Source organism: Apiotrichum porosum, assembly GCF_003942205.1.
Source record: "Apiotrichum porosum strain DSM 27194 chromosome Unknown scaffold_8, whole genome shotgun sequence".
In the NCBI taxonomy this organism is placed as follows: Eukaryota; Fungi; Basidiomycota; class Tremellomycetes; order Trichosporonales; family Trichosporonaceae; genus Apiotrichum; species Apiotrichum porosum.
This window is the reverse complement of record NW_021167115.1, coordinates 847,766-872,603: the sequence shown is the minus strand read 5'-3', so window position 1 is coordinate 872,603 and position 24,838 is coordinate 847,766. Positions and strand designations below refer to the sequence as shown.

At 58.3% G+C, this 24,838-nt stretch overlaps 8 protein-coding genes across 8 annotated transcripts; 3 read left to right on the top strand and 5 right to left on the bottom strand.

Annotated features, from left to right (window-relative positions):
- Positions 1-2,056: 2,056 nt before the first annotated feature.
- Positions 2,057-3,038, top strand: EHS24_009095 (uncharacterized protein; the record flags this gene model as incomplete). The annotated part of the gene is made up of 5 exons (XM_028624390.1): positions 2,057-2,094; positions 2,159-2,293; positions 2,431-2,676; positions 2,749-2,819; positions 2,953-3,038. The coding sequence occupies 5 exons, from the start codon at positions 2,057-2,059 to the stop codon at positions 3,036-3,038; spliced, it is 576 nt and encodes a 191-aa protein (XP_028475462.1).
- A 4,719-nt stretch (positions 3,039-7,757) lies between these two features.
- EHS24_009094 (uncharacterized protein) lies at positions 7,758-8,780 on the bottom strand (the record flags this gene model as incomplete). Its single annotated transcript, XM_028624389.1, has 5 exons — positions 7,758-8,080; positions 8,142-8,210; positions 8,261-8,406; positions 8,481-8,508; positions 8,561-8,780. The coding sequence occupies 5 exons, from the start codon at positions 8,778-8,780 to the stop codon at positions 7,758-7,760; spliced, it is 786 nt and encodes a 261-aa protein (XP_028475461.1).
- Positions 8,781-10,586: 1,806 nt separating this feature from the next.
- EHS24_009093 (uncharacterized protein) lies at positions 10,587-13,603 on the top strand (the record flags this gene model as incomplete). The annotated part of the gene is made up of 4 exons (XM_028624388.1): positions 10,587-10,621; positions 10,661-10,739; positions 10,806-10,836; positions 10,887-13,603. The coding sequence occupies 4 exons, from the start codon at positions 10,587-10,589 to the stop codon at positions 13,601-13,603; spliced, it is 2,862 nt and encodes a 953-aa protein (XP_028475460.1).
- Positions 13,604-14,003: 400 nt separating this feature from the next.
- On the bottom strand, positions 14,004-15,795 carry EHS24_009092 (uncharacterized protein; the record flags this gene model as incomplete). The annotated part of the gene is made up of 5 exons (XM_028624387.1): positions 14,004-14,243; positions 14,324-14,641; positions 14,705-14,893; positions 15,109-15,274; positions 15,362-15,795. 5 exons carry the CDS (start codon positions 15,793-15,795, stop codon positions 14,004-14,006), a joined length of 1,347 nt encoding a protein of 448 aa, XP_028475459.1.
- Positions 15,796-16,036: 241 nt separating this feature from the next.
- Positions 16,037-16,456, top strand: EHS24_009091 (uncharacterized protein; the record flags this gene model as incomplete). Its single annotated transcript, XM_028624386.1, has 2 exons — positions 16,037-16,300; positions 16,355-16,456. 2 exons carry the CDS (start codon positions 16,037-16,039, stop codon positions 16,454-16,456), a joined length of 366 nt encoding a protein of 121 aa, XP_028475458.1.
- Positions 16,457-16,686: 230 nt separating this feature from the next.
- Positions 16,687-18,556, bottom strand: EHS24_009090 (uncharacterized protein; the record flags this gene model as incomplete). The annotated part of the gene is made up of 13 exons (XM_028624385.1): positions 16,687-17,022; positions 17,086-17,222; positions 17,281-17,342; positions 17,400-17,419; positions 17,471-17,577; positions 17,632-17,725; positions 17,779-17,890; positions 17,964-17,983; positions 18,036-18,064; positions 18,125-18,197; positions 18,240-18,276; positions 18,330-18,382; positions 18,464-18,556. 13 exons carry the CDS (start codon positions 18,554-18,556, stop codon positions 16,687-16,689), a joined length of 1,173 nt encoding a protein of 390 aa, XP_028475457.1.
- A 1,042-nt stretch (positions 18,557-19,598) lies between these two features.
- EHS24_009089 (uncharacterized protein) lies at positions 19,599-22,124 on the bottom strand (the record flags this gene model as incomplete). Its single annotated transcript, XM_028624384.1, has 9 exons — positions 19,599-19,702; positions 19,740-20,077; positions 20,181-20,313; positions 20,360-20,584; positions 20,636-20,737; positions 20,799-21,002; positions 21,340-21,437; positions 21,490-21,556; positions 21,674-22,124. The coding sequence occupies 9 exons, from the start codon at positions 22,122-22,124 to the stop codon at positions 19,599-19,601; spliced, it is 1,722 nt and encodes a 573-aa protein (XP_028475456.1).
- Positions 22,125-22,458: 334 nt separating this feature from the next.
- Positions 22,459-24,738, bottom strand: MVP1 (Sorting nexin mvp1; the record flags this gene model as incomplete). Its single annotated transcript, XM_028624383.1, has 8 exons — positions 22,459-22,682; positions 22,750-22,963; positions 23,001-23,469; positions 23,507-23,577; positions 23,626-24,153; positions 24,233-24,360; positions 24,453-24,691; positions 24,734-24,738. The coding sequence occupies 8 exons, from the start codon at positions 24,736-24,738 to the stop codon at positions 22,459-22,461; spliced, it is 1,878 nt and encodes a 625-aa protein (XP_028475455.1).
- Positions 24,739-24,838: the final 100 nt, after the last annotated feature.

Sequence of the window (24,838 nt, the reverse complement as noted above, 5' to 3'; positions counted from 1 at the left end):
CGACATTCCGCCCACATATCCGTGCCCAACAGGACACTTTCCTGGTCACACCCACGTTACCACTTTTGGTCCTCCGCCTCTTTCCCTCCCTTCCCTCCACCTTTCACAACCGCGCTCTTCGTCGTTTGTCATCTCTCTGTTCGCTCTCGACCTTTTCGTCTTTCCTCCCCTCTCTCTTTCCTCCCCGTCGTCCTCAGTCTCCGTCGTCGCTGTGCCGCTCCCCGACCGAGTGGAACACTTGCCGGATTGAGTTTAGTACCAGGTCCCAGGCCCAGCAACTGCAGCTGCAGTGATTTTCTGCCGTCCAGTCCGTAACTTGCAAGTTACATCTGTACGCGTATAGCGTCGTTTCCCGCTCCGCCACACCCGTACAGGCATCACCTCGCTCTCGCCGCTGCACCACCGTTTTTTTCATTCAAACCCGCAACCTGGAACGCGCGTCTGCCACGCCCGGGTCCAACCAAGGTACGTTTTGCGCACCTTATCCATCCACCCATTGCGTTGTGGCCGTTCCTATCCGTTTGTCCTTCCGCTCTCGTAGTCTTGCTCCTCCCACCGGACCCACACTCTTTGTAACTCTCAGTCACGCAGACCCAACGAGTCGGCTCACGGGTCATCGGGGGTGCGGAACCTCCGTGGAAGACCCAGACACCACCTCGGGTTACGCATATCAGGCAAACAGATCAGACGTCAGGCAAACGGCTCAGGCCAGGGGTATCCCGGGCTCGGGTTCGTTTGCCCCGGCTCTCTCTGTGTCGTCTTGTCTCCAGCCAGTAGTGGGTTCTGGCGGCACTCGGGGTGTTGTCTTTTTAGGACTGCGTACTGTTTCCTGCCTCTCTCCTGTTTGAGGTGTGCCCAGCTCCTGGGTCTTTGCTCCTAGATCCCAATGGCTCCAGGGCCCTTCCCTCGAGACTCCGGGTCTTCCGGGTCGACACTCTAGGTGTCCAGCCAGCGAGCCAGACAGTGGACAGCCAGCTGCAGCCAGACAGCATGACACGTTTTGTGTCTGCATTTGTCCGTCGTCGTCGTCGTCTGATCGTCTGGCTGGCAAAAGAGGCCAAATCCCATCTCGTTTTCCCTTGCCATGTCACGATACGGGGCCCAGGGGGTCGGGTCGGGTATGCATCAAGGGGGTACACCACGCGCCAACATGCCCTCCTCCTGGCCTGCCCAGCTTCCGCTGCTGGGAGCACGAGGTGTGAGGTGGGTGGCAGGCCAAGGCAAGCAGACGAAGAGATCAAGGCAACGCACCAGGCGTGTCCTTCCTCTGGCCTCTGCACTGCCGGCCAACGAACCGCGAGGTGTGCAGCGGCTGCTGTGCGGAGCGTGATCCCCAGCGGCCGGCCGTCGTCTCCCTGGTTGCGAAATGTCCTTTGCTGGGTCTGTCGCTTCCCCTCTCGTCTCCTTCCTCTCCCCCGCGCGCGCACCCAAATTACATATCCTGCCCCACCCGTGTACCCAACAGACCGCCCAGTCTGGTGCAAAAAAGCAAAACCCCAGCGTGCTTGCCCCGAGTTGTCTGTCCAAGGGCTGCACATGCCCAGCCCAAGACAGACCATGGCACCCGGGGTCTCGCATTTGCCACCTGGCTTGCTGCGCCAACATCCCCTTCTCGGGGGGGGCGGCGCCTCCACACGCTCGCTCTCTGCTTTCGGTCCTCGTCATTCATCCATCGCCTCATTTGCATTCTAGACTTGCTCCTTTCCCCACCTTTTGACACCGCCTTGTCCACAGCCCACCTATCCTCTTCTGTGCACTACGCGCCGTCCAGACTTCTGGACACTTGAGCGTGCTGCATGTTGCGTGCAATCCACCCCCCACACCGCAACTAGCAAACCAATCTTTCCCGATTCGATCAATCTGGCTTGAGGCTGCCCAATTCCCCTTTCCAAAACCCCTTTCCAACTTTCTCTTCCGAACAACCATTTTGTTGACACCGCTCTTCTTTCCTCCTTTCCAGGCCAACGCGAGCATACAAGACGGCACCGCATCCACATCGTTTACCGTGCTCGTGGCTGAGCCGACGGCCACAGCACGGTAACTCGCTGGGTACATCATGAACGTCGGCGGGTTTGCCATCGGCACGACCCAAAAGTAGGTAACGCCACGGCACGGTTCACCTTGTTTGCGCGCTGACAGCCATCTTTCAATCTTTCAGCACGTACCGGATCACGCCGATACAACAACCAGAACGTGGTCCGGTCATGAATGCACCACTGTCGCGTGTGCCAGTGGGTCCACCGGTCATCATCCAGCTCGACACATGGGACGAGGCAGGCGAGGTGATTACACCGTGAGTGTGTGACAATAGGTGTCCAAGAGTGGTAGTGCCTTTCTATGTCCTTGGCCTGCTCCATGGCCAGGCGGCGCTGCGCGCTAAGGGTTTTCCAAAACGTCCAGTTGAGGCTGATCAGGATTCCTTTACACCAGCTATCGCGAGTTGCCCTTCCTCGTCTGCCACTTGACGTTGCAAACACCAACCGGAGAGGACGCACAGTCGGTCAGAGAGAACGAGAATTCAACCCCAGTGCCAACACTATACGGTACAACGATCGCATCACCCGTGGAGATGAAGGACCAGAACGGCGAGGATGGCGTCTACTTTGTCTTTCCTGACATCTGTGTTCGATTCGCGGGAACCTTTCGTCTCAAGGCGTACGTGATGCGGATAACGGGGTAAGTCACGCTCGCGGACGGACGAAACACTTGGTCCGCAGGTGAACACATGGGCTAACGTTACTCCTGAAGTGGACCAGCACTGGACATGTGCATCACCGAATCGTTTGACGTCGTGCCAGAGCAGGAATATGTGGCACCAGGTAAGTGTCGTTGTCGCCTAAACCTCCTCTACGCAGGAGGATCAAGCACCTACACTGTAGGTGCTTGATCCTGCCTACAGCCATTGTCTCTATATGGCTTCCCTAGAATCCTTCGTGCTGACACCTGAAGCAGCTGTGACAGAGCTCACTCAGCACTTTGCCGCGCAAAACATCACCAGTTTTGGTCCACAACCTATGCAGGGAGCTGGGGACTGGTAAAGGAAAACCCAGACGCCCCCATGCCCTTGCTTCTCTTGTGACTCGTCGCCGACCGTCCCACACCCTCAGCCCTCGACCGACTCCTCCGAGGCTGGCTCCTCCGCCTCCGCGCGCAGAGGCCGCGTAGCAGGCTTTCGGACCCGACTCAGTTGCATCCCCCTCTCACACACAACCAACCCAACCCCTACAGCCCCCACTCGCCGGGGTCTCCGTGCGCGGAGATCTAGAGCTACCACCTCAACCCTCCCGACACGACACCGACAGAAGGCCACAGCCCCGCTTCCAATTGCCTGCATTGTCTCGGGAATGTTTTGGACATCCAGGCAAACACCCCGTGCGCTCCACGCGGATGTACCCTGGGACCCCATTGCTGAGAACGGAGAACGGGCGGTAGGAATTTTGGCATTCTCTCCTTCCCTCGCTATTTTTCAATTCTCTTCTACTTCTGGCAGACTTTGGTACCATAGCGGGGCTGCGCCTTCCTGTAACACGTACTGTAGCGCACTAGACCCGCCAGTTAGCTTAGTGTATAATCGGTGATGCCAGATCGCCGCCTGCCTCTTCCCTGTTGCCTCCTTGCCTCCTGTCCTCTCTGTCTGTCTCTTTCTGGCTCTTCATCGACTGCTCGCTCACTTTCTAGGCCAATACCTCACCCAGCGCCACGCACATTTCTGGGGCCACTGCGCTCCTGGGCTGGCATTGCGGACGGTGGGGGTTGGGGTGGCGGACGGTGCTGCGGAGGCCTCATTGGATCCAGGTGAGCTGTGCGTGCATGGTGCGGACGGCCAGCCAGGTAAGCTGCAGCCAGCAAACGGGGTCACGCAAGCCACCACTCACGTAACAGCAGGGACGTCAAGGACCAGCACGTCCCCTGTGGGCGCCCACGCTGGCGAGCCCACTGCCCCTGGTGCTCTCGGGGCCCCCAGAACCAGCTCTTCGTTTTCTGGTTTGTGCGCGTGGACCCGTAAAAAGTGGCGTGGCGTGCATGCGCGGCCAGGCGCCCAAAGGACCCACAGGATAGGATATCGTCCACCTGCGTGGCACCCACTGGGCCGGGAAAGGTGTTCAAAGGCGACGCAACAAGGCGCCAAAAGTGGTGGCCAGTGGGCGAGTGGGGCAGTGGATAGTGTGGTATGCTGCCCCCCCCCCCCCCCCCTCCTCCCCTTCGTCCCGCAACGGAGTCAGCACGCTATCGGAGTGGGTCTCTTTGCCCTGCCCCTGATTCACTCTGAGACTCGTCTCATTGAGATCCAGGACACGCCTTGACACATCCGAACAGCACGAACCATGCAGTGGCGTTGAAAAAAAGACCAGAGGACTGTGACATTCAATGGTCCACAAGGCCGTATCGGGCCTGCGTCGGTCGCTGCACGTTTGTCCGATATATCCCAACACCTGACGGTTAGCTTCACAGATCACATTCAACAGGCCAAACGGAGCCGCATGAGGGACTTGCCTTCGGATGGGGGAACTTTCGGGCACCAGCCCGAACCGTAAGGCAAGCCTTTGCGCCACTCTCTGTGTCAGCTATCAGCGACGTAGTGCGCACTGGTGCTTTTTTGTCGTTTCTTTCAAAGAAAAATATAGAATAGAAAAAGCTCCTCGGGTCCAAAAAGTGAATTCTAGTCCTGGCGTAACCGCGATAGCGAGCGACGACGATGAAAGCAAGCTGCGCTACCTCCTTGGAGACTGTTGTCGACTCCGCAGCACCACCACGGCCCAGACGAATACCTTGCCGCCAAAGCTCTCTGATGTGCCGCGTGGTTGGTGTGACGATGAGGCAAGATACGTCGGCGAGGCTGCAGGTGTCATGCCTGTGCGCAGTCCTGTTGCTCGACCTCTTCATCGGTACTCGCACATGCGTGACCTTGTGTGTGACGGAACACGTCGCTGCCGGTAGCGCGAAATGGATGCACTGACCAACTTGGCACTACGCCGTAGCGATCACCGCCTGATTCATCGGTGGCAAACAGTGCACACGGGGCCACTCTGCATGTCTTGTCGATTTATCGCCAGAGTATGACAAGCAAGAGGCACCACACGGCTGTCTGTCAACAGTCACCGACTTGCGACCACAGCCCCTGGGCGTCAGTATGTCTCGGGTCGGGCTCCGGGGAAGCCAAGGTGGCGTACTCAGGTTCGTCCAGAGACTCGGGACAGGACTGATCGTGTCGCAGCAGCGGTCGACGTTTCGAATCGACCCAGCAATTCGGGAGGATGACAGTTTGGAAGACACGGCGAGGAGGAAGAACACCTCGCGTCCCAGAGACGGAGGTGATCCGTGCCCAGCTGGCAGTGTCCAGCTGCTTGGCCTGTGGCCTGTGGGCTGCCCGAAAAAAAATGTGGCTTACAAGCTCGCCCGCCGGCTGTGCTCTTCCCGCTACCTCCCCGTACTCGTGCACAGCTCTTTTGTCAGGACCGTATTTTTCACGCTTTTGCTGTTCAATACCCGTGAACGGAGGGAGAGGAACACAACCATTAGCTTTGGCCGATGATCGGCCAACGTACACGTTCTCCCAAAGCCGTGGCGCCGATCCAGACCTCACGTCACTCGAGTGCTGTCCTGTGCCTTGCACGGTGTGCCTTTTGGGACCTTGCCAGGACCTTGGCCCCAATCGTTTGGTTGGACCCCGCGCAGTACATCCGATCCGCGTATGTGACCACGTCAATTGGTGCCGCTGGAATAGACCTCCCAAGCTCTCGGGTGATGTGTCGTTACCGAGAACGAGTCTGGTGCTTTTCATCCAAGTGGCTCGTCTCATACACAGCTGGTGTACCTGGTGCGTGTGACTGTCTGGGCGGCATGTACTGTACCTGAAGGGTGTCGCATTCCGGAATGGGCAGGGGGAGAGCAGAACATGGAGACAAGGACACCTCGTCGTTGACAACCGAGTGGAGGCCGGGCACAAAAGTTGCCACCAACGTGCGCCTCGAGTGTCTGACGCTCCAGTCTCGCTCCAGACAGAGCAACAAGCTTGTGAGTGCCACCATCCAGACCCAGACGGCCTTCGGTTCGGCCTTTGAGAAAGCACCCACGTACTGGTGTCACGCACCATAACGTCACTGCCAAACCAGGGGATGAAGGAAGCAAGTTGTGGGTCTGGAAACTATTCCCATCAGTCCGTGTCCGGACCTGAAGAGCTCAAAGGAGAGGCGATGAAGACGATCCATAGGTAAGCAGGATGCAGCGGGATGACACTCTCCACGCAGTTACGGCCCTTACAGGTTACTGAATCATGTGGTAATGGACCCAGTATCCTACGTGGCGCGGCAGATACTTGTCCGGCCCTTGCGCGTCGCAGTGACAACCCCAGTTGTTCCCCAGTGGTCTCGAGTAACGACACAGTGGCTGAGGCCACCCGGCTGTTGGTGACCCAGGCACACGCACAGCCGATGGTGACCCAGAAAAAACCGACCCAAAAGGAACTTTTAGGCGGGGAGAAGCGCTCCACATCAACCCCCCCCTTGTTAGCGAGCTGCCCACGTACGGCCATCCATTCCACACCACCCGCCAGTGCACAGTGAACGAAACATCTCGACAGCACACACTGATTACTGACCCCGTTTACTGGGTGAAGGGTAGGCTGTGCGTCCCTCAAGCCAACGACGATCACTGTTGTGCCGAGACAGCCAGACGTACAGGATAGCGTGTGGCGCAGGATAATCGACACATATAAAGTTCAGAAAGTGGGCCACCGAGCCCTTACCCCACACGCACCCCAGTGTGCGCCGTCGGTCGCTGGTGTCATGGCCACAGACGCTGCGCCGTTGTCAAACACGCCTACCCCCCCACAACTCGAATGATCGAAACGCCTGTGCGGCTTTTGGTCATGTGCGTGGGAGTCTTCTCAATGTCTGGAGGCATAACGCCACAAGACGCCGCAGCCGGCGTACCTCGCTGCAAATGTCGCACAGTGTGTGGTCCACACCATATTCGACATGCAGTCTGTCCTCCATGTCCCGGGCACGACGTGCTCGCCTACATCTTCAAGCACGCTGGCGTTCAATTGCAAAGAGGCATTTTACTGTATGGAGAACGTGCGTGAAGTGATGACTTGCGCACTGGAGCCTTGCAGTCACCTTGCCGTTCTCCGGAACCTTTCGCATGGGAACATGCCGTTGGGGGCTGAAGTGGGCGTCAGTCTTAAATACATGTTCTCCCCTTTGGCCATGGCTGAACCAGCTCAAACGTTGCGTTGTGAGTGGAGATTCTCGCTCAGCGGGATGAACCGATAACCACATCGGCTGTTCGGGTCACCCTATCACGGCGAGTGCAGCCCGTCTACAAGTGATCAGGTTTGTTAGACCGTGGATGGTTGACGCAGAGTCATGTGGGTTGGATAGTCGAACGGTAGAAAATACGACGAAAATCATTTCAAGTGATCCGCTTCGATCGCCATGGGGCCCTCGTGTACATATACATCTTGCGGAGGTACCGCCAGTTTTTCCATCACGTCCTGGAGAGCGTCAAACATCCGGTCAGCGAGCCTTGCCGGCATGGATATTGAAAAAGCGAAGCCTGGACCCAGTCAGTCGATCAGACGACATGGTTTGGATGTTAGCTGATCCGTGCCTCCTTTCACCGAAACTCGACAAAAATAATTCGCTTTAAATTCAAAGATTATTTGAACACCGTCCTCTTTTGGACAGCAAGTCGAGGCAAGTTCCTTGTAACGCTTTCTCAGACACTGGTCTCCCCATTACCACCGCAAAGAGGTACTAGAGGGCCGAGAGGACGAGGACGACAACGCAGCCGAGGATACCCGCAGTCGGGACGCCTACGCGCAAGGCGTCGCTCTTCGCAGCCGAGGTTCCAGCAGCTGCCGCTGCCGCAGCCGTAGTGCCAACCGCTGCAGCGGTGGAACCACCGCCGGCGACAGCTGCTTGCGTGGTTCCCGAACTTCCACCGGCAACTTGGGTGGCAGTCGTAGGTTGAACTGCGGCGGCAGAGGCGACGGCCGCAGAGGCACCAGCCGCGGACGCCGAGGCAAGAGCCGCAGATGCGGATGCGGCCGCAGCTCCAGTTCCCGTGGCGTTACTGTCTATAAAGTGTCAGCACTCCTCCTGGCACATACGGCTTTCTTAGGTCCTGTCAGGACTCACCATCACAGCAGCCGGTGGGGTCGGTCGTACAACAGTGCGAGCCCGCGGTACACGTTATGGTGAATCCCGCTGTCTTCGTCAGTATGTGTCTCGCTCTTCAAGGCAAACAAAGGACCTACCGCAGCATTCGGCCCCAGGAAGGGCACATTTGGTTGCGTCGGCGGCGCACGGTACGTATCCAGCCTCGCAGCCATTGGATCCGGAGCAGTCTTTCCCATTGTCGCAGCATCCAGCTGTACCATCTGACTGCGTGACACAGTAAGTGCTGAGACAGTTAGCTTAGGCCTCAAAGAGGTCAGGTTCTCCACATCGTCGCGGCAGGCTTCGATAAGCACTCACCCAGCTGCACAAGATTTGCCGGTGCCAGCTATATAAATCAGTTACTGAAGCGACGCGCAAGTTGAGAACGGATCACTCACGACAACAGGTCGCTCCCGGCGGGGCACAGAAGCTAACGTCGGTCGAACAAATGAACCAGCCAGAAACGGGACAGATGATGGTGTCGCGCCTGCCAAGGGAGAAGGAGCGGGGGTCGACCTCGCCGCCGACGGTCGCGTTGCTCCACGACCGGGGGGCGCTGGCCACGCTGTGAGCCTGGGCGACGGCGGCAGCGGCGACGGCAATTGTGAGAAAACGCATGGCGGGCTGAGTAAAGGACAACGTTGGTAAGGTCGAAGGGCGTCTGTGGCGTTGAGAGTTCAGGTGGACAGATACTTCTTGGAGTGGTGTTGGGAAGGGGCGAAAGATTGAGTGCGAGACGAATTCTGCTGGGATGGGTGACTGAAAGTTGCCCCAAAGACTGCGCCTTCATATACTCATCAGAACTCCTCCATCAAAGCTTGGCAGGCCACCGAAGAAGCACTTTGTGTCTCGTCTGGCCAGCCTCGGCGCCGCTACACCATTGCAGCACCGCCCAATGACCGGTAGCCGACGGGCTTGAACATGGCAGGAACGACATTCCATTGTGTGTTTCTACCACAGTCACAACCTGCTAGCGGAGTGTCGCGACCCACCGTTCTGCACAGGCCCTCGCTCGGAACAGCAGGGTTGTGTTCCACGGGTACTGCGGTGCTGCGCCTCAGCACTCGACACAGATTGGAAAGCCCGTAAGCATGAAAGTGAAGTTGCCAGGGACCACTGAGAGGCACTGGTGCGCCAACCGCCTCTGGGTGGCACTCGGTGCACAGGGTTCGCGTTTAGAAGTTGGCTTCTTTCTGGGCTTCCTGCGCGCCGGACCCCCCTTCGATTCATCGAATACCAATGCCTGGCCACGTTCTGTTTCGTAGGCGGTGCCACAGCCGCCACGGGGAACAGATAGGTACCTCGGTGGCAGCGGTCTTGATGGGTGAGGCCCCCGAACCGAACAGTGACACTACTGTCACTCTCCTACACATTCGACCAACTTACCCCAAGCATAACATGTCAAGTGTAAACGATACACGCACTGCGTCCCCTTTGTGTCAGAATGCACAGACCGTCCACTGCATGCTGCTTACTGGCGAAGCCCAGCTCGTGTGCAGCGTTCCAAACAAACAAACAAAAAAAGCCACACACTGGGTACTTTCTCATGAACAGTGCCAAGCCAAGTGCGACTGATGAGGTTCGCACACCAAGGTTCTAGCCAACAAGTGGGCTGCCCCACCGACTGTCTGCCAAAGATATCTCATGAAGATAGATACGGGAGGGATGTGTACCCGATGAGGTAAGGTGTCGAGCCTGCTCAGACCTCTGCCTGAGCTTCAGTCAGACTGGCTTTACAACACCGACACCGACACCGCACAGATAACGACCCATGTACCGCCCCCGCATAGCCTCACCGTATCAGCACCGCGTATGGCGGCGGCAAGTTGGGGCTGTCGTTTTGAGGATCCATTCGCGTCTTGTAACGCCATGTTTAAGCCACGTTTTGGCCGAGGGTGCCGCCGACAATTGAACAGGCTGACAGGAAGCCATGGGTTCACCGGTCTTCCACTTGAAATGCATCGAGCTGTGATTGCAAGTCCTGAGGGCTCCTTCAGCTGGAAAGGCACGACAGCACGGCCCCCCTAGCGAGCCCAGACTTTGGGGAGTTCAAAGGCGACTTGGTGGTCGTGTGTTTGTCAACAGTTTAGGAAACAAAATGTGTATGGCCTCAAGACCATTATCGCGTTAAGCATGAGGCAAGGAATGAGATAAAATCAGCCCAAGATACACGCTGCTCATGCACTTTGTGAACTGCCTGCGCATGAAACGTGACAACAACAACGTGGATACAATGACGTGTCATTAATAATCCCGGTATCACTTCTTCCCACAACGTGACTGACTTCTGTGTCATTTGACCCCGCGCACGTCACAAACACGGCGGGCCATTCTGAACAACAACACTGGGAGACGCAGCGACACAACACAACACACCCACAACACCCCCCGTCTAGTCCTGTCACCTGCTGTGCCGAGCCCACCATGGCCGAGCTGAGCGAGCATGAAATCCTGTGGAAGTAGGTCATCGTCGCCATCACCCATCACTCACATTTCAGCACCCCGGCGCTCACGTCCCTGCGTCGCCAGCAGCTTGTTAGCCTGTCAAAGAAGTACGGCCTGAGGGCAAACGGCAAGGTGAGTCAACCCCCGTCATTCCCCGCCCTTCACAGCCTGATTCACGCTAACCCTCCGCCCAAACAGAACACTGAAATGGTTCAGCGGCTGCACGAATGTGAGTTTGTCTTTGTCCTTCACACCATCCACAACCACTCACTCTTGCAGTCGGCCTTACTCTCACACCTGACGCCAAGACTGCGTTCAACTTTGCCGCCGCGACTGCCGTAGACAACTCGAGCCCGACCAAGATGACTGCGACCCGCGATGACGACGATGTGCAGCTGGCGTCTTCCCCGGTGCGCCACTCACCAACAGTGGTGACCAACACATCCAGCCTTGAACCCCGGGTCGAGCGGAGGATTGGGTTCCCATCAGCGACCCCAGTTGAGGCGCCCGTCAAGCCATCAGTCCGGTCCCCTCGAGTCCGCGAGTCCGAGACATGGGAGCTTCTCGACACTGCCGACTCGAGCTTGATCGAGATGGAGATTGACACTGGGGACGAGTCAGCAGGCAGCACCAAGTCGTGGAAGACGGCCACCAACGGCAAGGCGATGGACGACTTCAACCCCAGCGCCAAGCCATACGGAGAGCTCCGCACTGTTGGCTCAATCAAGTCTTTTGCTAGCTCGATCAAACGCAAGGCTTCGCGCACCCTCTCGGGCTCGCGCTACAAGGATGATGGGCCAAGTGTTGTCCCCGGTGCTCCTCCGATATTCCTCGCTCATGAGAACGAGCTTGAGGAAGAGGAACAGGAGATGCTCCCAGGATCCCCAGCCTCTGCCATCGGTGTTGTCAAGCGCCACTCGACCATGTCACTCAACCATCGTCCGAGCACCATCCGTCTCGTGTCTCCCTCGGCCGCTCTCGTTCTGGAGGCGATCAAGTCACCGTCGCCAGACTTCTCTCCCGCCATCGACGACGATCTCCCACTCACGGGACAGAACTCGATGGAGCTCATCAAGAAGCGCCGCTCGGTTCAGCTTCAGGCTGGTCGCTCGCCGCGCAAGTCAGTTCGCCCTTCTCCACGCAAGTCGCGCGTCCGTGCTTCCATGCCCCTTTCGCCAGTGGGATCCTCCTCCGCCCTTGCCACTTCCGCCTCGATTCTGAACGTCTACCCCTCACTCCCTGACGTCGACCACCCCATGACCCCCATCAAGCAGGTGGCAGCGTCCCCAGAGGTCCCCGGTTCGTACCCCAAGAACCCAACCTCTCCCTCGTTTGTCTTTGGGGCCGGCAATGGTACTACGAGCGCAGACTTTTCGGATGCCGGCATGAAGCTCCTGCAGGAGATGCAGGCCAAGATGGGTGGCGCAGGCAGTTTCAACACCGAGCTGCTCAAGGGCAAGCGTGCTGAGGTTACCAAGCTCGTGTCTGTCAACCAGCGAGTCGGCTCTGGTTCCTCATCTGGTGGCTGGGGCCTGTCGTCCTCAGCCAACGCACCCAAGGACCGCTTCGCAGAGATTCACCAGCGCGAGTTCTCCAAGATGCAGTCCATCTCCCAGCTTGGGGACAAAGCGCGCTCGACCTCTGTGGGATCCGCCAAGGTCAAGACCGACGTGCCCATGACTCCCGGCACCAAGCGCAAGGCTTCCAACCCAGAGCCGATCGTCAGCCCCGGCAAGCGCAAGCTGGAAAGCAACTCTGCCTCCCTTTCCACCACGGTCAATGGCCTCCCTGCGAAGGCACCCGAGGCCGACGGGGAGGCCCGTGGTGCCAAGCGCACCAAGGTGTCTCTTGTTCACAAGGCGTCGACTGGACTCAAGTACTTCAACTCTCTCCGTGGCGGCTCGTCTACAACTGCTCGTAAGGACACCACTCCCAACCGCATGCGTAGCAACCTGCGCGGCAAAGAGAGCCGTCCCCGCTTCGGATTCCTTTCCTCGAAGGCGTCTGTGCAGAGCATCGACAGCACCACCTCGGATGACTTTGTCAAGATCTCTGGCCCGGATGAGACGTCTACCAAGGGCAAAGCGCCGCAGATTCCTTCAGTCGTCGCCACCGAGCCTACTCCTGGTACTCTGCGCCGTGCAACGGTTGTGCAGGCCAACATGCAGAAGAGTCTTTCGAAGCGTGCGCCTATTCCCCAGTTTGGTCCTCCCGTCACCAAGGTTCCGCTCAAGGACGCCGACGACGACACGGTCACTCGTCCCGCCCTGCGCAAGACGTCCACTCCGTCCACAGCGTCATTGAGCCGCTCGCACCGCAGTGTGGAGCTGAACCGCACTGCATCGGGCGATGACCTCAAGGGCAGCTTCAAGTCAAAGGGCTTCCCCTCTACCGTCCGCGAAGGCGCTGCCACTGCTCGTGACACCCCGCCACGATCCCTCTCGTCTCGACCATCAACGCTGTTCGCCCCTACGGCGTCGTCCATGGCTCGCATGCAAGCGACGGTCAAGCCTCCTGGTGCCTCCGCAACTGCCAGCCCAATGCCTCGCCCTCTGCCCCGTCCTCCCAAGCCTTCCGGTATTCAGATTACAGGTCCCCAGATTGCCACCACGACACCATTTGGTGCTGCCAACAGCCGCGCCAACCACCTGTTCGAGAGCAATTTCCACCTGCCCCCCAAGGCTGGTGACAAGCCCAGTGGCCTTCCAAAGATGACAAGCTCCCCCTCGGCCGCCTCCCTGCTGTCCCCGCGCAAGCGCCCTGCGGCGGTGACGAGCAGTCGCCCAACCATCTCGTCGCCCATGCGTCTTGGTACCCTCAAGTCTCCGGCTCGCGCTAGCCTTAGTGCGCAGCGTGCGCGTGATCGCGCGTCGGGTGTCGCAGGCGTCAAGGCGCGCAACCACGATGATGCTGGCGTCGCCCAGCGTCGTGCAGACATCAAGGCCAAGCACGACCGTGTCCGCGAGGAGCGCGAGCTGCGCAGCATGCTCGGTTAAATGCTGTCGTCTCTGCAGTGAACTTTCGGTGAAACCTCTCCCAAGTGCCCAATCTTCCGCCCGCCCTTCGCCACTTTGGCACAGCGACGGCCGTGTCCCTACATCGCGACCCCTCAACATACCTCAACCTACCACGCCGTGACCATGTGCCCAGTCTCGGCTTGCATGTGCCCGCCCTGCACCCCGTCCCCCCTATTTGTGACCCGGACTAGTCCTCTGGGCCTATGTAACATAGCAGCCCCCAAATTGTGTGCATGTAAACGAAGAAGTCTCTTGATGCCATCACGGACAGTCATGGGGAAATGGTACACTAATGTTACAATGCTCGCCTTCTCTGACATTTTCCCAGTTTTACACTTGGTCACCTCCCTGCAACCGATCAGAGCTCGGGGTTTCAACCTCACGTCGCAGGTACAGCTGTCGCCGTCGGCACAGGGGCCACGCCTGTGGTCGCCAGCCCGCGACAGAGCACCATGCCGTCCTGCGCACCTTCGCAGGCCGGGTACCACGTTGGTGCGACCGAAACTCTGGCAGGGGAGACGACACGCGCTGTCGGGTCTGCCGTGCAGATAGGAGCAGTGGCGCTCTGGCCGCGGGTGATAGGGGAGAAGGTCGCAGTGGGATGGGACACGGCCTTGAGCTGAGTAGGGTAGTTGGTCAGTGCAGCTCAATGAGATTATGGCAGCTGGTCCGATTATGGCAGCTGGATCGTAGACTCACCACAACGGGGACAAACCCGCCAGTCTGCACCTGGAACCTAGGGTGTCCCGTGGCCATGAAGAAGGCATTGATGACACCCGAGTGCACTGTGATGCTGATAAACGTGTGCGGGTCCGTGGCGAAGATTTCGTTGAGGACAAGGCGGAGGCGGACGGCCTCCTGCGTGTCCGTCTCCTGGTAGACGGGGTCCCAGAGCGGGTCGTGCTCCGTGAACGAGGGCTCAAAGGTGTAGTCCGGGTACGTCTCTGCGAGCAGAGACTTGGACGAACGCTTATCGCAGGTGTGCAGGCCGATGATTTCGCGGAGGTTCTCCTTGATCTGGATCACCCAATATAATATTCAGCTCACAGGCCTGGTGGCGTACATCACAGCTGGACTCACCACCGGACGGACACCCTTGTCAATCGTGATGTCGCTCCACGTGATATTCAACGTGCTCGCCGACCGACGGAGCGGGCTCGAGTAGAATGACTGAGGGATGGGAACGCCATCACTTATCTGGTCTTTCCATCCTGCGTTGGCTGCAGCGGCCTGGTCCTCGCCCAGAGGGGTGAGCTGGGCGTCGGGTCCCTGTGTGTTAGTCGGGTTCCACAGTGGCAAAACACGTGTCGAAGCCCCAGCATGACAGATGGGCCCCATTCCCCGACCAAAGCCGTGGTCACGCTCGCCGTGGAACTGTCTATCCATACGTGTGCGACAGCAGTGTGGACCGTCGATTCCACAGCTTGGAGGCGTTGGGTGCAACCGTTGACTGGTTGCCAGGCGCACGTTCCATTCTCACTCACCCAAGTAAGCTTCCCATCGCCGTCCAGTAGTGACCAGTAACAGTTCCACGCAGGCGTGCCGTACCGGCTCTCCGCGACATTGTGCCAGCCCTGGCCATGACGCGCGATGAAGATGACCTTGTACGTCGTGTGCTCGTCGGCATCCTCATTGAGCGAGGTAATGAACCTGCGTGTGAGCATGCGTAAGACTTGGAGAGAGCGGTCCGGGTGAGTCAGATGCCCATCGTTCACCCACAACCCCGCCGAAACACACTTTGTAAAGTTCTTCCACCTGCCCGCGCTCTTGTCGAGCAGGCCGAAACTATCTTGGAGCATGTCGTACCCCGTAGCATTGAATCCCGGGTCGGACTGCACGAACAGCCCCGGAACGACAGTGTAGTTTGCGGGCGCAAGTGTCTTGCCGCCATAGGAATCCGCATCATGTCCGGCGCGGTGGTGACCGAACGGCAGCGTCACTATCGCTGCAAACAAGGCGAGCACAATCGCAAACATGGCCGCTGTCGCAGAGTAGGCTGCGAGGCGAGCGATGCGCAAGTGCGTGGAGACGGAACGGAGGCGGGCGTCGAGGAAGAGGCTCTCGTCGGCGTACACGTCGCCATCTTGGGCGTCTTGCTGGCCTACGAGGAGCGGGGTGGCTTCGTCCACCCCTGCGGCTGTGTCGGGGCCTCCCTTTTTTGGAAGGAGCATGTCGAGGACTTGTTTTGAGGAGATGGTGGATGAATGTGTGGTGGAAAAGAGTCGACGGCGGTGTAGCTTGGCGTCGTTTAGATCCAACGAACTTGGCCTGGGTGGCGGATGACGTCACCGCAAACATGGTTGTTCCGTGTATACCACTCATCCCATTTCAGTAGAAAGTCTGAATGTGTTGTTCTGACATTGCTCTTCATCTCTTCTCAGCACTCTAGACTAATACATCCATCCTACGACAATGGCAGGATTCGGCCACAAGCACAACGTCCACAAAGCCTACAAACCCATGGCGGCCCAGCCCCAGCTCGACGATGACATTGTTCACCCAGCCATGGAGCAGGAAATCAACCCGGGCCTGACGTCGGCAGGAGAGCCCATTTCGCGCGTCGCACCTGACATCAACCCCGCCAACGGGGGGTACGTCGAGGACGGCCAGCAGGCAGACACATCCCCTGGTTCTGGGGACGCTGTCGGCGACAGACACGTGTCGTTGAGGGACAAGGTGGGTGGCCATGAGGGCAAACTGGCCGTGCAGAGCTGACGAGTTTGGGGACAGATAGAGGGCAAGGCCGAGATCTTCATGGGCAAGGTCACGAAGAACGAGGCAAAGATCGAAGAGGGTGAGGCCCGTCTCGAGGGCGAAAAGCTGGCTGGTTAGAATGGACACATTTTGCATTATTTGCGACCCCTCCTTATCTCGACTATAAATAAGAAGCGTAGCGTACAAGGAATAAGAAGTGTAGCGTACAAGGGCATCGAGCCCGATCCTCCCTGTATCTGGAGGAGTGATGGAGACAAGAGTTGACAAAGGATGGGGATGGGGTGATTACTTATGGCCAGCACTTCACACGTGTATCAATACTCCTAACGATCAAGACGAACGGCGAGTTACAGCCTGTCAGAGGCAGCGTGCGCACTGGTGTTGTCCGACCCCGAGGTACTGACCTCCAAGACATGGACGTCGGCATCACGGTCGAGACTCTTTGTGCTAGCGTCGTTGACAAGCGTCGTCTCGGCCTTCTCCTCTTCCATGTCAGGGATGGTGTCCAGGCCGGGAATGCCGGCGTGGCTGAAACCCATCTCGGCCTCGGACAGGCTGCCAGTCTTGTCCAGGACCCCAGGACGGTTGATGGACTTGTTCGACTTGCGCGCCTTGTACGTCTCGAACACGTCAGTGGTGACATCGACCTGGATAGCTTGATCTCCGGTAGCGGGTCCGCCACCCTGGAACTGAGTGTGTCAGTGACCACTCGCCAGGAGCATGGGGGTGTTAAGTGTATTACTCACGGTGGTGGTATTGCCCAGCGTGACGTTGGTGGGCGCCAATTTGAAGCGCGAGTTGAGGGAATAGAGCAATCCGATGGCGTACAACGACGTCTGAACACCGATAATCAATGGACCGAGGAAAGACCAGGGTTGGATGACTTTGGAGAGTGAGCATTATAGGTGAACGTGAACGGTATGCAGTCAGACAACACTCACTGTATTCGCAGATGAAGAAGATCGTGAGCAAAGTAGGTGGAAGCTGAGTGAGGAAACACATCCTAGACGGGTAAATCATATGTCGTCTGCCCGTGCCAGAGTAATAGAGAAGGACGCACCTGACCAGCTTGGTGATCATCTGGGTACATATGTCAGCTGCTGCCTGTTTTCTGTCCAGTTGTGGCCCCACCTTGTCCGTGTAGGACCAACCCGTACGGGTTTTGTAGAGACCGTACGCGATGGTGACAGTAATCAGAATGTCGGCAGCCAAGAGACATGAGATCCAAATGAAAACGGCTCACAAAACGTCAGAACTGTTCCCCTTGCAAGGCGGACGGACATTAAACTTACGGACACGGATTTTATGGGCTTCGAGCTCTGAGGCGACTGTCAGGTAGAGGAAATGGTTGTACATGGCGCCGACAAAGGATCCGGTGATGAGGACCTGTGAACAAGTCAACGCCGGGCCTTTACTGAACACACCAGCAGTCGACTTACAGCTGAAATACCAGCAATCCACCAGTTCCGGTTATTGAGACGCCAAGCGCGATAAGCGAAGAAACTCTGGACGATGCTTGACGCCAGAGCATCCATGACTGGGAACCAGGACCTGCCGAATCAGCGCTTGTGTCTTTGAGGTAACCTGTACCAACAAGTGATACACCTCAATGAAAGGCGCGTACAGCCCAAAGTTCTTCACAAACTGACAGCTGTAAGCGCTCCCCATTTCGACTCAAGTTTGTTTCTCCGCTCACGAGGTACCACATCCAGTAGATCCAGTAGACTGCGAAAAATGAGTTTCAAATTTAGTGGGGGTTTTTTTTTCAACAGAAAGGAGACTCACCAACGACAGCGACGTTCAAGATCGTTGTGGCAGACAGAATGAGTTGGATCCAAAGACGGTCGCGTTGTTTGCGCTTAGATCCCATCAATGTCTGTCATCGGAACGTCCCCCTCACCTTGAGATAAGTGAACAACATCATGGTGTAGATGCCACTGATCAGGTCAGCTATCTCTTGCGAAGGCACATGTGGGTGGGGGGTTCGTACAGATTGAAGCAGTTGATCACGAGGCCGACAAGAAGGCACGCGAGCGAGAACATCTGGTCGTTAGCTGAACCGGAACGCGGAGCGTGGGAGTGGCAGAGCCTAGTTGCTGCAGGCTGCAGATTGGCTGAGCTCACCTTGGTCGGGGCAAAGACCTCGTCTGCCTGAACTTCAAGCGGGTCGTTGGGATTCCAGCGAAGAGCGTGCAGAATAGGTGAGACCGATGACATGGTGGGCGCAGTCACTGGATGAGGAATTGAGCGAAGAATTGCGGGGTTGCGAGGTGGGTGGGTGGTGGATGCGAGGTGGGTGCGTGGGGCTGGGGTAATGCCAATACCACGGCAAAACGAGCCACGAGTAGAAGCAGAGGTGGAAGTAGTAGGACGAGCAACCAACGGCGGCGAGCGAGCCACAAACGAATGATGGATTAGATGGAGGAAGAGGGAGGAGGGACTGGAGCGTGAGTGTCTGCCCTCTTGCCGGGGGGCATATGTATATCCAAACCAGGCGGTACCGTCGTCACATGTGTCGTGATGAGTGGTGAGCGTCCTCGCCCCCAAGATCCAGGTCCACAGGTCATCAAACGTCAAAGGTTCAGGCTGATGTCCATACGCCACATCAACACCACTAAAGTACACAAGGATGACGCTGTCCCATGTCACATTCCGCTAGGTGCTTCCAAACGGACGCGCGCGGACGCACACGAGACAGGACCGCTTCCCTATGTACACATGCGCACAACACAGTGGCGTCCCGGAATGCACGCGAGCTGTTTGGATGGGAACGTGGGCGACTGCGATATGCAGCGTGAAATTCTCATGCAGGATTGATATTCTCAAAGGAGGAAACCCGCCACAATCACGATTGTCATCGATTGAGGAAGGCTTGGCGCAAGCTATTCGTGCGTGAGAACTCTTAACACGGATCAGTCGTCGTTGACAATGCGCCAGAGAAGACGGCTAGATTGAGCTAGGCTCGCGTGTCTCTGTCTGTCACCGGAGTCGAGAAAGCGCAAAACGGAAGGGCTGGCCCCTCGAGGATTGCAAGTCTCGCCGCCCAGCTGCCGTCACTTGTTCTCACAGGAATGTGAATGGCCTCAGGTGATGAACCCATTGTAGTATGGTGATTATGGTGGTGCATTAGCACACGCGTAGGCGCGTGGTGGTAGTAGGTTATACGTTACTCTAGTATACTCCCGTGTACATGCTCTCCCCCAGGCCTTCCCTGGTTCACAAGGCCAGTGGTTAGGGGGTGGAGGTGGCCGCCTATGGCTCAAGGAAAGATGCCAAGATACCGCTCAACCGAGACGAACAGGATCGGAATCGCGTTGGTGGCAATGTATCCGATGCCGCCGTAGACAATGACCTTTGTGAGAACTAAAACGTAAGCGCAACCTCTCACAGATAAGCTCACCTTCTGCATCGTAATGCTGCGTGCCACGCCTGGGCGCCCTGTGCGAGTTACCAGCAACGAGATCGAGCTGGTGCTTCTGCAAGGAGGCAATGCCGTTTGGACGCGAGTTGGAGCGGACGCGCATGCGAATCACCTGGTCATCACTTCCACTGCTGTTGCCGCTCATGGTGCGCGCCTTGGCGCCCTTAATGTTCTTGGCAGTGGGGACAAGAGGGGAGGGGCTGCGTCTCGCTGGGGAGGAAGAGTTCGAAGCAGAGAGATAATCCGGGTCGGCGGTCGCCAGGCGTCCGAATGAGGGGACGGTATGGATTGGCGCGTCGGCGACGCCCTTGTATGCACTGTGGAGCGTCAGAAGAAACGCCAAGGGTATAGATATAGAATAGTTAGAAGCTTCTTTGCGCCGAGGTCACGAGGACGGCTCGGAACGGAAGACAGACTCACGTCGCGGCCGTGTAGAACCTGCGAGTGGGCAGAGGGCGATCAAACACCTTGGAGGCGAGACGGAAGACGGTCGGAAGCACACGGAGACAGGTAGACTTGATCACCAGACGCCAGACGAAGATGAGGGTGATGCCTGAAAGCATGTTAGCAAGAGCTCATGGAGACGGGGTTGAGCTCACCAATAACAATGCGAAGCAGACTTGTGAGGACGCCCCAGACGGGACCGTTGGACCAAACGCTGGGGCCGAGGTATGTCGGATTGCGAGCAAAGTACAGGTGCCCGAGGAAGGAGCCACAGATAACCGCGATGATTGCGATCGCGTCCTCGAAGCACGGGCAATCGTCTGGCGTCTCAGGGTGATAGTGCACGAGGGCGAGGGTGAGGGGAATGGAGATTCCAGCGACTGGACAGCGTTAGTTTGATGCGGGTTAACAAGAGGCCACGGACAACCCACCCCAAAGAGTACCCGTGTTGACCCAGGCCTCAGACGCCTCGCCGACAAGCTGCCATGCGAACCAGCACACAGTACCAAGGACAGTGCCGCCGATGACATCGACTATGATTGTCAGCTCATGGACCGCAGCACCAGCACTAGTCGTGGCAAACGTTTAACTCACAGGTCGAGTGCATACCGGTGTACAGCCGTCCAAAGGCAATGATGGCGTAGTAGGCGAACAACGCGACCCAGCCAAAGGCCACAGCCGTATAGCCGATGACATCGCGGCCCTCCCAGAACCACTGCCCCACCAGGAGAGCGATGCTGATGGCGTTGGTGCTGTGCGACGAGGGGAATCCATATTCGCGATGGTGTGTGCTCATCGCTGTGGTGTTGGTCAGCTGATGCACTGCACTGATGCACGCGTATGCCCGAGTGGAGCGACTCCATGTGTGCTGGCCAGGATGCTCCACGCCACCGCCGGTCCCTCTGGCGCTCATGTATCGTCGGTCGGACATGGCACGGAGGGTGGGCAGTGTGGGGATCGTGGGGCCGCCGCTGATCTGTTGCGGGGAAGAGCATTCATTGGACGCGCGGTGATACCTCGCCGCCCGTCAGGACAGCGGGTATGCATGGCCGGCATGGCCAAGACGGCGACTGCAAACAGCAAACAGTAGCAGGCCCCTCTTTGACGAAGGTGGACACGGGAGAATGGGACTCACACAGCCTGGTTACTGGCGGCGCGTACGGGCGCGGGGTGCACGCCAAGTCCTTCGCGACGCAAGACGCGTAGATGCCAAGGCCGACAACATGCAACAACCTGGACGGGGTCAATACAGTCTCTCTTCCCATGTACTGTGTTGTCAACGTACCCGCGACCCTTCTCTGGCAATCCGAGGAAGAAGAGCATGGGGAGGAAGGCCGTGAAAAACGTGTGAGCTAGTAGTGTTCTGTTAGCCCCCTGTCCTCCTTTTCTCTCAGATCCATCGCTCGCTCCCTTGCTCGTCGTCTGGTGCTGCTGCGCAGCAACAGGAGCAAAAACATGGAGACACTCACTGCCAAAGATTGCGCTCCAGAAGAAGAAAGTGTCCCTCTGCGGCGTCCGCAACGTCTGTTGCCAACGGGCAATGCGCGCACTCTCGTCCGGCATGGCGCGCACAATGGCCCGCCTAAACGCCTCGCGCACTGGATTCAACGCCGCTTCATACACCGACTCTGGCTGGCATCCTGGTTCGACGCGCTGGGTAGTGATTTTGGGCAGCTTTGGGTGGTGCGCTTTGCCCAATGGCGGCTGGGTGGGCATGGACGTGAGGTTGGACGGGAGGGCGACACCTGCCCGTGTGGGTATTATCGGCGCGTAGATTTGGGGTGTCGTCGACTTTGTTGGGTTCGAGGGCGACGAGCTGGCCGTGCTGGACGTGTCCGAGTCGGTCGAGCTGGAGCGCGCAGGCAAGCGACTGGGCGTAGAGTGGCCGTTGGCTGCCGGGTTCAACGAGGACGTGCCCATGGCCGTGGAATGGGTGTGTTGGGTGATGGCGTGGAGGAGAAAGGAAGCGAGATTGACAACGACAACGGAGCCAGCTTCAACACGCCGGAGACCGAGACGGAACCGGTTCACGTTTCAGGCACTGCGCAAACCGGGTCCAAGTGTCACCACACCGGTCACCGAGCGAACGGCTGCGCTTTTGTCGGCTTTCCCGATGGCCGATGGACGCTCGTGCGGAAAACCGACCTCTTTCGTGATGCAAATATGAAGTGCATGGCCAAAAAAAAGAAGAAGAGGAAGAATAGAATCATTACCCAAAGCCCACGTCTACAACAACTACTCTCCTCTCACTCTTCTACTCCAAAGGCATCGATTCGAGCTCCTGTCCGAGCCGCTCCCACGCCGTTGCCTCAGCCGACGCCGCGGCCGCCTCGCCAGCAACCCAGGCGCGCCAGCCAAGCGTCGCTTGGGCAGCCTGGCGCGAGTGCAGGACGACGGCGAGCTCGTGCCACATGCAGGCGCGGATGAACACTCGGCGGGCGAGCAGGTTACTGATGGTGGAATTATCTTGCTCGATTGCTGTAAGAACGAGCTTGTCAGCCAACACTAATCTCGGACACCACAGCACGGAAGAAGGTGTGCCTACCAGAGACATGCTTGTGAACCTCCTCCTCCCAACCGGGCTTCTGGGCCGAGCGCAGGCCCTCAATCTTGCCCTGCCTCCACTCGACATTCTTCCTCAGCGCGTCGACGTTGTCTCGCGAGAGCCGCTCATGGCGCACGAACAGGTCGCGGAAGGCAATGTACAAGTCGCGCTGGGACTTGAGAGCTTCAATAGCGTTGGCCACCATTTCCGTTTCCTGTCTGTCAGCTGCCACCGGCCTGAGATGAGCTCACCCTTTCACGCTGCTCTGCGAGCCGCGACCACCCATCTCCCACAGCACCGAGCCCACGCCCAGTCCCCTGGCACAGGTCACAGCATTTGCCACCGGGGACGCAACGGTGGCACGCACCCGGCATGTCCTCGGCCACGGCCTGGAGGGAGACGGCGAAGCGCGTCGCCTCGGCTGCGCTCATGTGCAAGCGCTGGAGCTCACGCTCGGCCAGCGTCACCATCTTCTGATAGCTCGAGATCAAGCCCGGGATACGGTCGTGCAGAACCTGTAGCTTGGCGTCCAGGTCGCCTGGGATGCTCATTTCCTGTGCGGGTGTGAGGCGCTTCGAGGCTGACTCCTCCTCGGTCGACACCTTGACGCGTTTGCGCCACGCCTCAAAGTTGAGCTCGGTCATGAAGACGTTGAGAGCGCCGTCGTCACGGATAACGGGGTGGTTGACGACTGCGTTGAGGAAGCGCTGCAGTCCTTTTCTGGTGGGTTAGTGGACACCAGGCCCAAAGCACCCACCGTCGTTGCTCGAGGAAGACGACATCAGGATTCAGGCGCTTGGGCGGAAGCACAGGCAGGAGACGGAAGGGCTGGGGGTCAGCTAAAAACATCCTGTGGGTGTTCCGACAGCTACTCACATAGCGCTGCAGAAGTGTGTGGTGGAGCCACACAAAGTCCGAGTAACGACGAGACAGCGCATCAGGCCGCTTGTCCGAGACGACACGGTACTTTTGAAGGAACCATCCTTCCTTCTCCGACACAAGCCCCACCTCGACGGTCTCTAGGCGGCGCCAGTATCCGCGCTCAGCCTCGGCGTCCGGGTTGGCCCCGTTCGTAGGGTTAGACGAATAACCATGGCCGTTGGTCTCGGTGTTGTAAGTGTCGGTGCCGGGGGCTGCGTAGCGCGGCGCCGTGTCCCAGGGCGAAAACGTCGACGATACATGAGCAGGTGGCGGCGGGCGAACGGGGCTGGCTGCCGGCTCGGCAGAGGAAGGAGGTTGCTGCACCTCGACGCGGGGGCGTGGGAGGGAGCCGACGGCGGCGTCGAGAGCCACCAAGGTGAGGTCAGCGTCTGCGTTGGACTGGGCCAGAGCGATGAATGCCAGAGTGGTGAACACGTCCTTGCGCTTGAGGAGCGACTTGTCTTTGCCTGTGATGTGGACAATCTGTAGTGGTGTCAGTTGCAGTTGGCAGTCACGCAGTCAGGGCCCAAGAGGGAAGGCGGGCAGAGTGGTGTGGACGGACCTTCTCTACTGTCGACGCCGGCAGGCCGGCGGTGGCGAGCATGCGCTGGATGGCGGGCAACGACACTTCCCCGCTGTGCGAGGGATCAAGCTGCTCCATGACCGAGATGTACATCATTGGCGGATCCTCTGTGCGGATTTAGCGTCAGCATTGTCCCAAACTCGCGTGCGCGTGCGACCAAGGACGGTGGCTTGTCGCTGCCTGAGCAACTGCAACTCACCGATAAAGGCGTCCAGAGCAGAGAAGCCATTCGTGGTGGCTGCCTTGCCAACATCTGGGACCGCTGGAGCTACAGCAATGGCCGACCCGGGGCTGGCGATACGTGTTGGTGTAGCACTCTCGCTCCATGGGTCGACCTCGCTAAAGCCCCCTGGTCGGGCGAGGGGATCAGCGAATCCCCCGTCTGTCGAGTTGACAAAGGACGAGGCCATTAGCGAGCTGCTAGCTCGCGACGTATTACTGAGAATGTGAGCTTGTTATCTGCGATCACGCTCAGCTTACAACATGGTCGAAGGGGTGGTGGTGGGAGAGTGGGTAATGTAACTGCGAGACACGACGAGATGCAGCGCAGCAGGAATGGCGATGGGCGATGACGAGCGTGCGCCG